Source organism: Stegodyphus dumicola, chromosome 6 (genome assembly GCF_044657685.1).
Source record: "Stegodyphus dumicola isolate Sdum_Otavi_A_Nest chromosome 6, ASM4465768v1".
Classification (NCBI taxonomy): domain Eukaryota; kingdom Metazoa; phylum Arthropoda; class Arachnida; order Araneae; family Eresidae; genus Stegodyphus; species Stegodyphus dumicola.
This window is the reverse complement of record NC_140773.1, coordinates 211,833,446-211,849,428: the sequence shown is the minus strand read 5'-3', so window position 1 is coordinate 211,849,428 and position 15,983 is coordinate 211,833,446. Positions and strand designations below refer to the sequence as shown.

The following is a 15,983-nucleotide window of genomic DNA, read 5'->3' as shown; positions in this document are numbered from 1 at the left end:
TGTATATCACTCGCGAAACGCTTCCTGCCGGACATCTTTGAGCTCTGAAAAGTGCACGCAAAATGCTACATTACATATTCTTGTATATTTGGCAGAAATGTGGACAACTAACACCATCTGTTAGCCCACATCTAAATAAACAATTAACATCACAGAAAAGCCGAAAAGAAACCTTGAACGGGGAAAGAGCGGGCTGCACAGTTAAATAGACGGCAAGTTCATCCTTGTGGAAATCGCATGTTGCGTAAATTTTGCTACTTTTACATTGCCAGTGGAAATCGCGGGATGCACACCTAGAGGGTTAAGGGGGGAAAAAATTATGAGGTTTTTTAGATTAGTCTTCAGCAACCCTTCCCCCCCCCCAAGTTTCCTTTCTTATAAGTCTCTTCTCCAGGTTTATTTATTACAAGTTCAAAACTTTTACGTAGTATAATTTTTAATGTCTGGTCTGATGAAAATACCTTCCTTCAGTTTGTCATCTGAGAAGAGTGGGAACTTCTTCCAGAGGCAACACCATATTTTTGTCCATGTCTATACGTTTTCATGAGATCCAATTTTTTGCAAGCTGGTGATAATATAATTTTTGCTACTTTCTGAGTATCTGCATCTGTAATTTCAACATTACTGTAGAATTGCCATATATTTAATGTATTTTTTAAGTATATACACAGCAAACCAAATCTTGGATGCACAACATCTATGTGTTTCAATATACTTAGATTTATGGCAGATAAATCCAAGCATATTCAGTGAACAGCCATCATGGGCAGTATCTACCAAGTGCAATAATATTAATATCAGCCGCATTCCTTTTTTTCTCGTAAAATTTTTTACTTTTTATTATTAACTGAACACTACGTATAACCATAAAAATAGCCTTAAAAATAGCCAAATAGATGTTCTTTGGAAATTCGTAGTTGGTAGTGAAATAGAAGATATGCTGATTTGAAAGCATGCTTTTATACTTTAGGGGATTGTCTTTGTTAATTTCAGGTGAAAGGCTAGGAAACACAAGAAGTTTTTCCCCTGACTAAGAATACAAGTAGTAGGCAGTTTTCGAATTAAGTCTTCACAGTTGGTGAAAGGGGGAAGATATTTCTAAGGCCAGTTTTAAAGCAAAACATTTATCTTTGGAAGGAAAATAAAAACTGGTTCCACATTGCCCATGGGCCTGACAATAAAAAAAAAATGGGGGGGGGGGGCCTTCAAAGAGTGTTTGTACTTTACGTCTGTGAAAGACATATTCTTCCCAAGCAAAATTGTATATTACTGTCGTATTTATCAAAAAATTAAAAAGAGGCTGAAAATCAAAATAAGAGCTTTGAGGTATCTCAAATAATAAAATCATTTAATGGTTTTTCTTCGTGAACAAAATGATGTATTACAGTGCCCGATAATTGAAAGTGTGTGTTTGTGTGTGTTGGGGGGAGGTATTTTTGGTATCATAGCAGGAAGCATGTTCTTTTTTTAGATTATCTAAAGCAGGGGTCTCCAAACTACGGCCCGAGGGCCAAAACTGGCCCGCGAGCACTAATAATCCGGCCCGCCAGAGGTTTCTTTAAAATATTTTTTTTTAATTTAAAGTAACAAATAACATACACATTAAATATTTTATAATAACAGCCAATCTAGAAATGCGTTGCCTATCATGCGCGTTGTATATAAAACATAATATAGACATTATACAATCATTTCTAAATGTACTATGAGGGAAATACGCTCTATATAAAAAATCTGATGTGGACACACATGAATTCCTCATATGTCCTTTAAATTATACGTATTTTTGGCCGCACTTCATTTAAACTTATTTCCTCGAATTTCATTAGAGATATAGTTCTCATTCAATCAATTCAGTTCTCACTTCGTGACGAGGCAAAAATACATAAAAACGCAAAACATCTTCAAACAAAACAGGAGTTGAAAATGTAAACAAATAGCGACGAAATCTAATATTCTTGGACAAAATTATATTTTTGCAAATGTTCAAAAACAGCTTTAAGAAATTTATGTTAGGTGAAACTGCATGAAAGTCTAAAAAAAAAGGATCTCTTTGTAAGGTCATAGCGTATAGATCCAATCACAAAAATCTTACTGCCTCGTTTAAAAACTTGTATGCTGTTCATCATAGTTGCATCGCCATGGATGATGAACTAACTGGATCTTGGCCCTCGAAGCTTCGTTAAAGCCCCAATATGGCCCGCGGGCTGAAAAGTTTGGAGACCCCTGATCTAAAGTATAAAATGTAACTTTAATTTTTCAGCTGAATTATATTTCTTTGTAACATTATACTAGTTCAGTTAGAGCGTGATATGGTTTACTCATGCAGTGTTATATTTGTTGAATTTTTTTTATAAAGTAATATTGAATTTAAGTCTTTTTCAAAAGCTTTTTACTCATATTTTACATAAGTATGTTCAACTGGGTGGCATCATCAAAGTGCTTAAAAACATAAATTTTATTTATAAAATTTTGAAACTTTTGGATTTTAGACTTATATAGCTATATTCAAGCATCCATTTTTATAGACACACATCAAAAGTATGCAAACATAGATTAAAAAAAACAAACATTAACAATTGGCAGCAGCATGGAAATAAACAGGCACAGCAGTATAAAATATATGCTGGCACTCAAAACTCATTGATTTCACTCTAGATTTTGTCTCAGTTGTGTGTTCTTCTGGTCCATAAGTTATAATTGATGCAAAATTTTACCAAAGCTTAAATCGCTTTGTATACTATTGCTTCTGAAAGGGTTAAGGCATTAGGAATGGTGAAATTGTCGATAAAAATAAATTTGTTTATTTATTTGCATCTGAAAAATAGTTGAATGTGTAATTGTATTCTTTTGAGTAATAAAAAATATGTATAGTATATAACCATATGGTACTGCTATGCTTATAATTTATCCATTTTTCCTATATAGGTATTATTTACATGCATTTTTATTTGTTGTATTTATTATTTTCAGATTTTCTGACAGAAGTTGGCTGAAGCTATGGGCACTACACAAATTATTCTCTGGTTTGAAATCTTCATTAGCTATTCAGTACAAACTCAGCACAATTATATTAGATTAAAATGATAAACCAATACTCATTCCAGAGCACTTGTGGTTGGCTCACCTAAATGTACATTTGTAATTTTATATGTTTCAAGTAAAATTCTTTCATTTTATTGTAAGACTACTTAATGTGTTTTATTGTAATTTTAAGTATTCACAATGGCACGATTCCGTTTGTATACTTGCAAAATTATAATACTTACTTCTGTGGTTTGGTTTATGATTGGAGCGGTAGTGCTCATGTATTATACTGACTGTGCTGGTAACAGTAGTTTATGTGTTAAAAGAACTTTAGTTGTGAAAGAATCTCAACTGGAGAGAGAGAATTTTTCTAAGTCACCTAAAGCACCAAAGGGAAGATTTGCACATTGGGAAGCTTTAGGTAAGTTTAGTTTTAGTTTTCTTAGTCTGAAATGGTATAAATTGAATGTTAAAAATTAAACTCTCTATCTGTTTTAAATGTGGATTTATGGTATAAACAAAGGCAGATTCTATGGGGTCATGTAAATCATAGTTTTGTAAATCTTTACATCCTATAGGGTTCCCATATTATTAATTAATTTTTAAAAATTGGTAAACATACTATGTGTTTAAAGCCTCAACTTTTGAGGAGCTTCCAGAATTTCAGATGTGATGGACATCTCATTTCATAAATCTGCCCCTGAGTATGTACTTAATAATTTCAGATTTATTAGATATAAATGTTACTACAAACTGATTAAGTAAAATTTAATACTTGTTGGTTATCCAGTACTTACCGATACACCACCTAAAATATCACCCATGACTCCAATTCATGGCTGCATTTGCCAGTACTGGATGCGGTTTCAGATTCTTCTACCAATGTGAAATTTTGTTACATACATATTATTCTATTGACGACCCAAGTAGCTCGATTTAATCCCAATTATGGATGACCACTTCCTTTAGAATTTCGGAGTAATGACTGGCAATTAATAACAATTGCCAAAATTTCCCCCAGCAATTAACATGATAATAAAGTACAGAAATATTTTTTTTATTTTCTTACCCTTTTGTTTTAGTTAAAAAAGAATGTGAGTTTTTTCCTCTAAATACTATTTTGATTTCAAGACTGGTGTCCACCCACAAATAATAGAATATATGTGAGGATAGGTAAAAGGAATGAATTGTAAAGCAACGTAAACAGCACTGAATAAACAGTTTGCCATCATTTGTTTTCCTGCTTATCAGAGCTCATGGAAAAATGGTGATAAATTGCAGAAAATAATGATCTGTTTGATTCCATTTTGAATGCAATTCCCAAATGATACCCACTAGAAGATTTTTTGTAATATATCAACAGCAACTAACAAGTAATGATTTATTGAGAGTTATGGAATTATTATTGAATAGTATCAGAATTTAATGTGCCAATCTTGTTTATTTAAAACTGTTCATAATTATCTGTTATGTTATTGATTACTGATGCTTTAATGTAGTAGTGGCCAGCTTTTGTAATCTTGGGAGTCATTTTAAATTGTGCCTTGAAGCTAGGAGGCCACGAACTATATTATATATTTATATGTAACATAGTTTGTTAACTACATACCACTATATACACAAATATTTAGGACTATGTCTTCAAATAACAAATCCTTATTATTTCAGGATTCTTGAGGTATTAATTTCAAATAATCTATACGTGAAAGTAGCTTTAAGAGGATTAGATTGGTTTATTTGGTTATGGCAAAGTATACTAGGGCTATCTGCTGAAGAGCAGGTATGCCTTTAAGGAGGACTTTGAGAAAAACTGGCTTGTATCTGTTACATAAGGAGAAAGGCATGGAAGTGCTTATGCAGCCAGCTATTTGCTTGGCATGAAATCCAGGTTGAACCACCACTATTCAGTTACTTAACCACTGAGCCACAGTTTGAACTAAGAGGATTAGAAGCAAATAATAATTAAATCTTGTTTATGTAAAACTGATCATTATTATCTGTTATTTGATCACTGATGCTTTAAAACAATGGCAGCCAGTTTTTATACTCTTGGACTAATTTGAGGTATTAATTTCAAAAATCTTTCAATTCTTGTGGTATGAATTTCAAATAATCTTTAAATGAAAGTAGTTCTAAGAGGATTAGAAGCATGAAAATAGACACCTTTTCAGAAATTCAGTGAATAATAATAAATTTTGTTAGCCTAGCTATGAGCCAGAGAAAAGATTTTGCAGACTACAAATTGGCCACCACTGCTTTAAAGTGAGTATCTGAATACATCTGAATAGTGGTAGTGATGAATGAATATCTGTTCTTTTTTGCAGAATATAAAACAAATCCCTCCCATTGGCCGGGTGAAATGGGTAAAGCTGTAGTTATATCAAAGAATGAAGAAGTTTTAAAAAATGAGAAATTTAAATTAAATCAATTTAACTTGTTAGCTAGTGATCGTATTGCCTTGAATAGAAGCCTTCTAGACGTTCGCATGGAAGGGTACGTCACATTTTATTATCTCTGAAAGGATTTTGTTAAACTAGTTTGATAAATTAAGGCACTGAATATGGAAGAAATGTTATAAAATTATTGGTTGAATACAGTCAAAAGTCTTTAATCCGGACCTCGAAGCTACAAACTTTCTGCGCATGTGTCAACACATAATGCGTTCACGCATGCGCATAATACGTTCACGCATGCGCATAATACGTTTACGCATGCGCGTTTAATGTATAACAGACGGTATAAGCTAAGCTAAAATTATCTAATTATCTATTTCAGTTAGTGTTGTAGATTGTGTCATATCTTAATCTTCTAATTGGATCCAGCTTATTATTTTTTGCAGACTTTTAGCGCAATTTTATAAAAGTAAGCTTGAACTTTCGATTATGTCAAAAAGAATTTCCGATTCTGGTGCTGCCAAAGGATCTACAAAGCGAAAGCATGTTTTGATGTCCATCAAACAAAAAGTGGAATAGCTGCAAAAAATGGATAAAGGCATATCGTTTGTTTCTCTAACCATTCCGAAATCTGTTTATCAATTTCACGCTGCTGTTCGGAAGGGCGGGGAAACGCCGGGGCATGCATTGAACTGGAAGTTAATCTGTCCACACTATCCTTATATTCAGGACAGATGTTTTTATTTTATTTGGCTTACTATTCTACTAAATGTAGTATTTCATCTCGATGTACTCTGTCTTTGATATGATTTAAAATCAAATTCCTCGTCATTATAAATATCACGAATACACATCAGATACTTTTCTGGTTGCAGTTTTCTAATTTCGATTATGCGTAATATAGGCTTTACCCATGCGTGCGTTGAAAATATTTTTTTAATAAAGTAAACAAATAAATATTATGTTTTTTTTTTGTAAATTTTGATACCCTTTAGATCATAATTGCTCTTTATTTCATAAATGACGGTTTCATATTTTTAATTTTACAATTTCTGCATGCCATCTTAAGAATTTTACTTTCATCAGATTTAAATTGATGATCCGGAAAAACCGATAATCCGGAATCGCCGAAGTCCCGACAAGTCCGGATTAAAGACTTTTGACTGTATTTTATTCAAGATAATCTTTATAATCACTTCACTTTAAGTCTCAGTAAACCAAAATTAAACATGTACTGGCAAATTTTATAAGCTTTGTGTACATCTGAAAAGAAAATGTAAAGAAAACATATAAAAAGATTTCAGTATGAATGAAATCAATTATATATATTTGAATAATAGTAAATAGACCATACAATTCCATAAAGAATTGTACTCTGTTAAGACGGATGGTAATTTTTAAATTCCACTCCATACGCAGTTAGATGGAGCAGACTGAAAAGCACTGAAATTCACTGAAAAAGGAACTTGCAAGGTGCAAAAATTAACATTTTCTGAGTTTTTTTAAGATAGATTTTTCAGTTTTTTCAGATATCTTAGACGATTAAAGTTGTACGAAGTTGAGAATGATCGAAATGGCTTCCCATGAATTTTTGGAATCTTGGAGGGGGTGAGGTACCTTTCTCGAAACTCTGCTCTCTACCATTCTGGAGAAGATGATGTTACAAAAGATAAACAATCAAGACAGATACATACAGATTTCAGTAGTGTAGATACATGCAAGTAAAACTTGGGGTAGCATGTGATAAGTTCTTCATAAGAAAGCTGAATTACGGAAAGTAAAATCATTATAGAATTATTAGAAATTGACATTTAGTCTTGAAAGTCAATTATAGTAACATTAAACCAATTTTGGCAGTATTTGTTTAGTGTAAGTCTGATGTTTTAATCATCAAGGCATGAGCAAATTATAAAATGCTTTTAAAAAATAAAGTTGAAAAGAAAAAAAGAATTATAAATTATTGTTTTTTATTTCTAACCGGTAATACACTGAAGTGCACTAAATTAGGGATACTTAATTAGTAATATGTTGCTGCGTCTTTGGGTTTGATGAATGCTGTTATATGATGAAGTATGGATCGAGTAAGTCTATAGAAATTTTTGCAAAAATGTTCAAGAGGTATGGCCTACCACATGTCTTTTAAAATTTCCCATAAATCAGGCAAAAGTGCTTTCGATGGATGACTTGCTTGCACACCTTCTTTTAGAGTAGCTTACCTGTGTTCATTGAAATGTAAGTTTAAGCTTCTAGATGGTCATTTCAAGAAGATAAATACTGTGCAATGCTCTTTGAATCTGGTTGTAGCCAATTGAGATCTCTGACAAGAAGAGCTAGCTTGTTAATACTTTCCATTTCTATCCAGATGGCTGAAAAGCATTAAGAGATGTAAGTGCTCACCCAACAAATATACATGCTTAGCTGCAATGAGGATGCATGGTACAATTGTCAAAATTACTAATTACCAAATATTGCCTCCCCCAACAGAAAAAGTAACCCAGACCATGACTGAACCGCTATGACCTTGACCTGACCGCTCTAATATGACCTGACCGCTTTAATATGGTTCACATGAGCCACAGCTTCAGGACACTGCTGCAATATTTATTAACTATAATTAACATTATGCAGTAGGAATTAAGACTTACCACTTCATGGTATTGGTTTCTAAGCATTGATGGTCCACTCATAAGAAATAATCTTGTGAGTCTTCAGCTCCTGAAGCCCATGTAGTAAAGTGAGCACTGCAAAGCCTGTCTAGTGACTTTTCAGCTGGACCCCCCCCCCATTCATTTGGAAGATCTGAGCAAAAGTTTAGGGTAACTGGCTAAGTATAATAAGTATAATACAACTGAGTCTTCAAAGATCATTATCATTCAAGGTTACGTTTACTTTGTAGTTTGCCCAATTAGTCTTTTATTTTCCACTGCCTATATATTCATGATATTGTAGAAAAAGAAAACCACAATTTTGAATTCAGGGACCCATGCATTAAGCTTGTTATTTGTCCTTGATGGAAGGCATCTAAATTGCAAGGTTTATCTGTTATTGTTACTCTAAGCAGTTGCTGTTAGAGGGCTTTATATGCAGAAATGAGTATCACAGTATTTACCTAATGCTCTCTATTCCTAATTCATTGGGTGTTTTGGTGTAAAATAATCAATTACAGTGGGTAAAAAAAGTATTGGCAATTGCCTAAAATTGATCATTCTAGCTATCAAAGGAAACACTTGAAAATTTTAGCTGGACATAATGAATTCACAAATCTAATGAAACTATGCCTTTTACACAAAATATACATCAAAAAGTAAATTTGGATGTCAAAAAAGTATTGGTAAGATCATACAACAAAATGTGGCAACCAAATTTAATACTTTGTATTCATACCTTTTGCATTTATAACAGCTTGTAATCTATTTCTCGTAGAAAAAATCAAACCAGTGGCAACCAAATTTAATACTTTGTATTCATACCTTTTGCATTTATACCAGCTTGTAAACTATTTCTCGTAGAAAAAATCAAAGTCCTGGTTGTTGAAAAAGTCCTGTTGGAATTTTGTGCCATTCTTACAGATAAACAGGTATTCTTACTGAAGTATATGCTTAAGTTCACCTTTACACAAAATTTTGTTTCCTGACTTCTAGGTCCAATTTGTGCTATAAATTTTCAATTTATGTCAGGCAATTGAGGTGGTGTCTTTGACTGGCGAGGAGCATTATAGATTAACTATTGCCAGGTGAGGTTCACTGTATCCTTAGGGTCTTAATCCTGTTGAAACACAAGTGTTTGTGTTTCTAAGCCAAGTTTTTGGGCACTGAATTTCATGTTATGGCGCAGTATGTCAATATACGTAGAGCCGTCATAATACCATCAATGAAGCACAGGTTACCAATTCTGTTTGTGTGTTGCCATATAGTCGCAAACTACAACGCTCCCTCCAACATGTTTTACAGTCAGTGTTAAATGTTTTTCCACTTCGATGTTAGGCTTTCTCCGTACATATTGTCGTCCATCACTCTCGAAATTGTTAAACTTTGATTCATCAGACAAAATAACTGTGTTCCAAAATTCGCCTCGTAAATTAATATGAGATTTTGCGAAATCTAATCTCTTTCTCCTGTTTATTTCTGAAATGAAAGGTTTCTTTCTAGGTGCCCTTGGATAATAACTTCCTCCATGTCACACATTCCGTATGGTCTGTACACTAAAAGTTTCATGCGAAGTATTAGCAACATCTTAGCACTAGCTAACTAGGGTGCACTTATTTTAGAGTTTTTTTAACTTCTTTGATATATGCCACGTTTTCTATTGTAGAAAATATTCGAGGTAGCCACTTCTAATCTTATTTTTTGTTGATCCTGTCTCTTTTAACTTTTTTACAACACATCTAACAGTAAATAACCTTATGTTCAGTTGTATTCCTATAGCACAATAAGTTAAACTCTCATTTCTGAGCTGAATAATCATGTTTTTAACATTAACATCCAACACCTTCGACTTTGAAGCTGTATTAGCAAAATAACGTTTTAAAAGTTTTGAAGTAGCACTGCAAACTTTATACTTTCCTATCAGTGTAAACATGTGACCCCAACATAACAAAATTTGCATACTTTTTTTGACATGCAAGTTTACGTTTTTGTTGTATATTTTCTGTAAAAGGCATAGTAAATTGAAAGTTTCATTAGATTTGTGTGTTTATTACCTCCTGTCTTCGTGAAGTCCAGCTCAAATTGTCATTTCCTTTGTTAGGTAATATGATCAATTATAGGCAATTGCCAATACTTTTTTTACCCACTGTATGTGGGGCGGCAGATTGAAGTAGGATTGACATTTTACATAAAAATTTTGAGCTCATATCAGATTTATAAAATTTTATACAATTCTACTCTTAAGGCTAATTAATGACTAGAGGTAGCAATAAAGTATAAAATATTAAATTGTATTAATACAATTCTGTGCATGCCATTGTGGTTTAATATGTATGTTGATCTATAAAAATATATTGCCTAGTAACTAATGATGATATTAAAAAATAATAATAATTAAGAATCATTAAATAAGTGGTAGAATTAGTTATTAAGTAGCCATAAAGTGCTGAATAAGCAATGCAATTTTTTTAATGACTGGATTGTCAAACTAAATGTATTTTAGGAGTTGGTTTTGCCAAACTGATTGAATTCCATTGCTACTAAAAACTGTAATCATTTGAAAAGTGCTTTATGATCAGTCTGTTGACCATAATAGAAAAGTGAATAAATATGAAAATGCAGTTAATGAATTAATGTGTTATGTATATGTTTTTGTTCATACCCCGTATCAACGAATGTATGCTGTATTTTAATAAATTTCATTCATTTGATTTTGGGATATTTTATTAATACACATACTATTTCTTTGAATAAAAATTGGTTGATTGCATACCTTTCAAAATTTTATTTCAAACTGTCCCTCTCTAAAAGGATGATGTTAATTTTGGAATAATTCATGTTTTGTATTACAGTTATACTCAAAAACTTTTAATTGACTTTGTAATATTTTTAATATAAAAATTATCACAATAAAAAACACCAAATCTATTAAAGAAACAAGATCTTATTTAAATAAAAGTATATAATGTGTAGAATGTTCATAAATGTGAATTAGATTGCTGCTTCACCTTTTAACTTTTGTAAAAATCTAAAAAGTAGAATGGAATGGAATTTAATGGAAACAAAGTGTTTAAAAAATATCAGTTACATGTAACAAATATAATAAAGTAAAATTTTGACATAAATTTTTTTATGTAAATTTCTTAACATTATGATATTGTATTTTTTAGCTGTAAGAAAAAAGAATATCCAAAGTTCTTACCAACCACAAGTATTGTAATTGTATTTCATAATGAAGCATGGTCAACATTATTGCGTACTGTCTTCAGTGTAATACGAACTTCACCACCAACGTTACTGGCTGAAATAATACTTGTCGATGATGCTAGTGAAAGAGGTTAGTGTACTTCATTGTTGCTGTGTACTTCACATTCAACTGTGTACTTCATAGTTTCTTTTTATATGTTAATTTCATTTTTTTAATCTATAATTTTATCTGAAATTTTCAGATTATTTGGGCAAAAAGCTTGAAAATTATGTCTCTAAACTTAGCATTCCAACCAAAGTAAGAAGCCTATAAAATGTTTTATTTTTTAAGAATGTCTGGAATTTAACTGTGGTTTGTAATAGTGTATTGAAGAATTTCCAGTACTGTCTGATTATACATATCCCAACCTAAAAAAGCTGCAAAAATGTATTGATACAGCCAAAAATAATGTTGGTAAAAAGTAGTTTTGTGGTAACTCATCTGCATGTAGCACGCATGTGTTTGGGTACACATGGAGATGCACTTTTGAAATTCAAATGTCAATTTTCTGAATAATACTTCTTTTTGCATTAGGCACATTTGTTTTTGTTATAATGAATTGGAATGGAACTCTGAAGTTTGCCCTCTTTTATGTACATTACATAGAAGTTTCAATTGTTCTTGAGTGATTGTGCCCATGGCTGGTGCACAGTGCCAATGTTGTCACAATGGCAAGTTTGTGCAATTTTGTATTTTTTTTTCGGTGAAAATAGATTTCTCTGCATATGTTGAGAACAGTGCCAAAAACTAAGAAGTGTTATCTTCTAAGTAACAAGAAGAATTCCCCTCACCCCAAAAATGGTACTACTGGATGCATTATTGAAATAGGTGTTTACAATACCCAAATAAATGTTTCTCTCCAAAGTCAGCAACAAGTTTGCAAGTGCTTTCTGATGTTGCCAATACAGTTTTTTTGATTTTGATGTGGATAATCAGAAATTATGGAATTTCCTTTTCAGTAAAAAAAAAAAAAGTTACTCCTTATATTTATATAAATATTTGAATGGGTATCCTTTTTAACAATGTTGAAATCTAACATTGAAATAAATTTTAATAATTTTATTTCAAAATGCAAGCATTTAACCATGCATGTAGTTTCTAAGCGAAAATGATATAAAAAGTAAATAAGAAAATATGCAAGGGTTTTAGACAGACACCCAACTCATTTTTTACATGGTACTAGATACATTCCTTAGAAAACCAGGCAAAAACATTGGGCAAAAAATACATGTGACATATGGTAAATTTGGAAATATGTTCCACAACTTAAAAAAATTGTGCAAGATGAAAAAACGCTAAATATTTTCAAAAAAAAAAAAAAGTTCATTAAAAGTAATAATTTAATCCATGTTACATATTTATAAAACAAAAACAATTCATTTTTATTACAAAAAATAAATAAAATTAGTGTACAGTGAAAATTCAGTCCATAAGTACATATAACAATTTAAACTGAAATTAGGAATAAAAATCAATTTTGCAACATTTCATCACTACTACTAGGCATTTAATTAATAAGGGTACTAAAACTTTTTTAAACTGAAAATTTAACTCAGTGTCACCTTTTTTATTAGTAAAAAATTATCATCAATACAAATTATACTGGAAATTTCACCATCAAATAAAAATTTGAACATTAGCTTTTAGAAGTTTATTGAAGTTATTGCATCCTATGAACTGAACACTTAACACTGAATAATGAAATTCTGTGTTCAAGTTAAAGTAGAATGAGATAAAGAATAAAGTGATAGTTAAATTCGAGTATTCCCCGTAACCACCAGAATACAAAGTAAATAAGCCATGAAGTCAAAAAACTTTAATGAAGTAAACCAGGTCACTAACACGTGTGTGGGCATAAACCGACCGACAAAAAAAATTGGGGGGAAGAGGGAATTCGTGCTAGAACAAAGCATTCGTGTAAAAAAGCATATTTATTCTTGTTGGTAAACTGTGTTATTTCAAAAGCATGTAAAAAAGAAGTTGGGTGTGTGTAATTGAGTGTGTAAAGTTTCGTTTAATATATTTTTAGTAATAAACCAACCATGCATGAAGTTGTGTATGAGTATTCTATGTATTTACTTTCATTTTGAATGAAACATAGCTTGGAATGTCACAATATACTTGCAAATGGATATGATTTTTATTACATATTGTATGACTTTTATTTAAATGAAATTTGGGAATTTGACTGGCTAAATTTTTTAGGGGATTCAATGACTTCAAATATTTAAAAAAAAAAAAAAAAAAAAAAAAAAAAAAAAAAAAAAAAATGATAATTCAAAACAGTATTATAAGTGTTATTATCAAAGTTGTTAAACTTTATTAGTTCATATTTTGATCTCGGTTTTAATTTATAGGAGGATAAATCAATCCCTTACATGACTAACCAACAAAATATTAAAAAACACAAATCTAACATGATATAGCTATTATTGTCTTCATATCTCCATCAATAGAATTTTTATTTAATAAGGAGTAAAGTGAAAAACGTGTTATTCGTATTTGTTACTATAAGTTAAAAGATCCTATGAATTTTAGAATCTGAATAGTGGTCATAATTGTGTTTCAAACTAGATCACAAATGTTGTAGCAGATCTGTCACTGTACTGAATTATGCATTCTCTAACATCAATTGAAATTCAGTATTGTCAGCTATTATATCTATTTCTTAGCATAGTGCCAATCATGAATAATGTTCGTTGCGGTATCCATCTTTGCATTGTCCCAGTCATAGATAATATTAGTAATTGTATCTCTTCTGATGATAAAGCTTATAATAACAATGACTTGTAGTCAGCAAAGCAGGACTGGCTCATGTCTTTTTAAATGGCTTAATTGTCATCTGTTTTGAACTTTATTAAACAAGTTTTAATAATGCAAGCATGCACAGCCTACCAGTGTCTGTGTTTTAGAGATTCTTTTAACCAGGGTGTTTTGCTATATAGTGTAACCTTTGTTAAAATTGGATAAATCTTGTACTTTTTTATATAGAAAAAAATGAACATGAAATAATGTGTGATAGAACTCTGATCCACATGTTATATGCAGTATTCATGTATACCTCTTATACTGTTGCATATTTGTGTGTATATTTGATAATAGCTTTATAATTATGTAATAAAGAATAAAATAATAAAATTTATTGCTAATATTTCTTAGTTTAAAATAGCTCTGATCTGTGAGAACAAAATCTGTGGATAATATTCTTGAATGAGAAGTGCTCAGTTTGCCATGTATTGCATTAATATCTTAAAGAAGTCCTTTATTGAATAAGAATATAAACTTGCTTTTCTGTGGCAAACTTTAATTTTCTGCAGGTTATGAGAACTGGGAAAAGATCAGGTCTCATAAGAGCACGGCTTCTGGGTGCTGCTGCTACAACTGGGCAGGTAATAACATTTCTTGACGCACATTGTGAGTGTACAAAAGGTTGGTTGGAACCTCTGCTGGCACGGATTGCTGAAGACAGGTAAACATTTATTGTTTTTGTGATTACGACTATGCACAGTAAACGCTCATTAATTTGGAGTTTACTGAGTGGAGTTGTGTGTGTGTGTATATATATATATATATATGTCAGATTTTTCATGCTGGCTGAATGGAAAGAAGAACAGATGGCGCTGATACAAATGAATTTTGAAGAAGTCCCAATCTTTATTTTCCTCCATATAAAACCATTTTAGTAGAGCTAGGGAACAATTTCCTAGCTGTCGTAGTCCTGTCTTGGACCATAATTAAATTTTGCACAGTGACCAACATTTTCTGTTGCTCGGATAGACCTGATTCAGTGTTTCGATTGTGACTTTGTCATCTAATTTTAGAGTCACGGCATGTTTTCATTTTTGTTGATGTCATTAAATTTAGAGTAAATAACTTCAGCAAAGTCATTAAAAGTAATAGTTTCCGCGGTGGAGAAGTAGGTAAAGAATTTATCATTTAGACCTTTTTAATTTAATTTGACACATTCTCTTAAATAAAATACTAAAGCCTCATAAGAGCATGGCAACATTCAGAAAATACTAACAATTTATCCTTTTCGCCCACATTCTTATTTTCTCGCCTTTCGTCGAATAGTAAAATATACTTATCTCTGAGCATATCATTATTGGAGCCATAAAGATGGCACGCTAAAATTTATTGTTACTAACAGTTGCAATTTCACTTTTTTCTGTAGACATTTTTGTTTTAGATCTAGTTTGCATACTTGATAGTAGAACACAGCATTGAGATTTCACATTATACCAAAACACGAAATTACATCACACTAATCACGTACCAAAATTTTTAAAGAATTTGCAGAATAATCACTTTTTACTGATTAACCAATTTGAAATGCCGTCGATGGCACACGTTTTACTAATTACATGATACACACACACATCATTAGAAACATTCAGATGTCGTTATAAACACATGATACATGCACACATCACTATAATTTTTTCACATTTCACTGTTGAGATCGATGTCACAGTTTAACGAAGTCACCTCCGTTCAAGAAAAAGAATAAACACAGCACCAGAAGACCTTAGCAGACACCATTACTAGAACCTTGACACCCTTTCATTGCAGTAGATAAGCACACAGTATCCATTTCTTGTTTTCGCAGTTACTGGAAATTGTAGGAATGTCGAAAATCCAGTAATCCAATTGAGGAAACTTTCACCAGGT

General features: G+C 31.6%; 1 protein-coding gene across 3 annotated transcripts in view; it reads left to right on the top strand.

Moving 5' to 3' along the window:
- The window catches only part of LOC118188151 (polypeptide N-acetylgalactosaminyltransferase 13-like), a 52,620-nt gene that overhangs the window by 7,736 nt on the left and 28,901 nt on the right, over nucleotides 1-15,983 (top strand). For all 3 annotated transcript variants that reach the window (XM_035358516.2, XM_035358515.2, XM_035358519.2), the window contains exons 2-6: nucleotides 2,974-3,448; nucleotides 5,352-5,520; nucleotides 11,236-11,402; nucleotides 11,515-11,570; nucleotides 14,630-14,781. In XM_035358516.2, coding sequence (XP_035214407.1) covers nucleotides 3,226-3,448; nucleotides 5,352-5,520; nucleotides 11,236-11,402; nucleotides 11,515-11,570; nucleotides 14,630-14,781 — 767 coding nt within the window. In that variant the 5' untranslated portion in view covers nucleotides 2,974-3,225. The remainder of the gene's footprint in view (nucleotides 1-2,973; nucleotides 3,449-5,351; nucleotides 5,521-11,235; nucleotides 11,403-11,514; nucleotides 11,571-14,629; nucleotides 14,782-15,983) is intronic.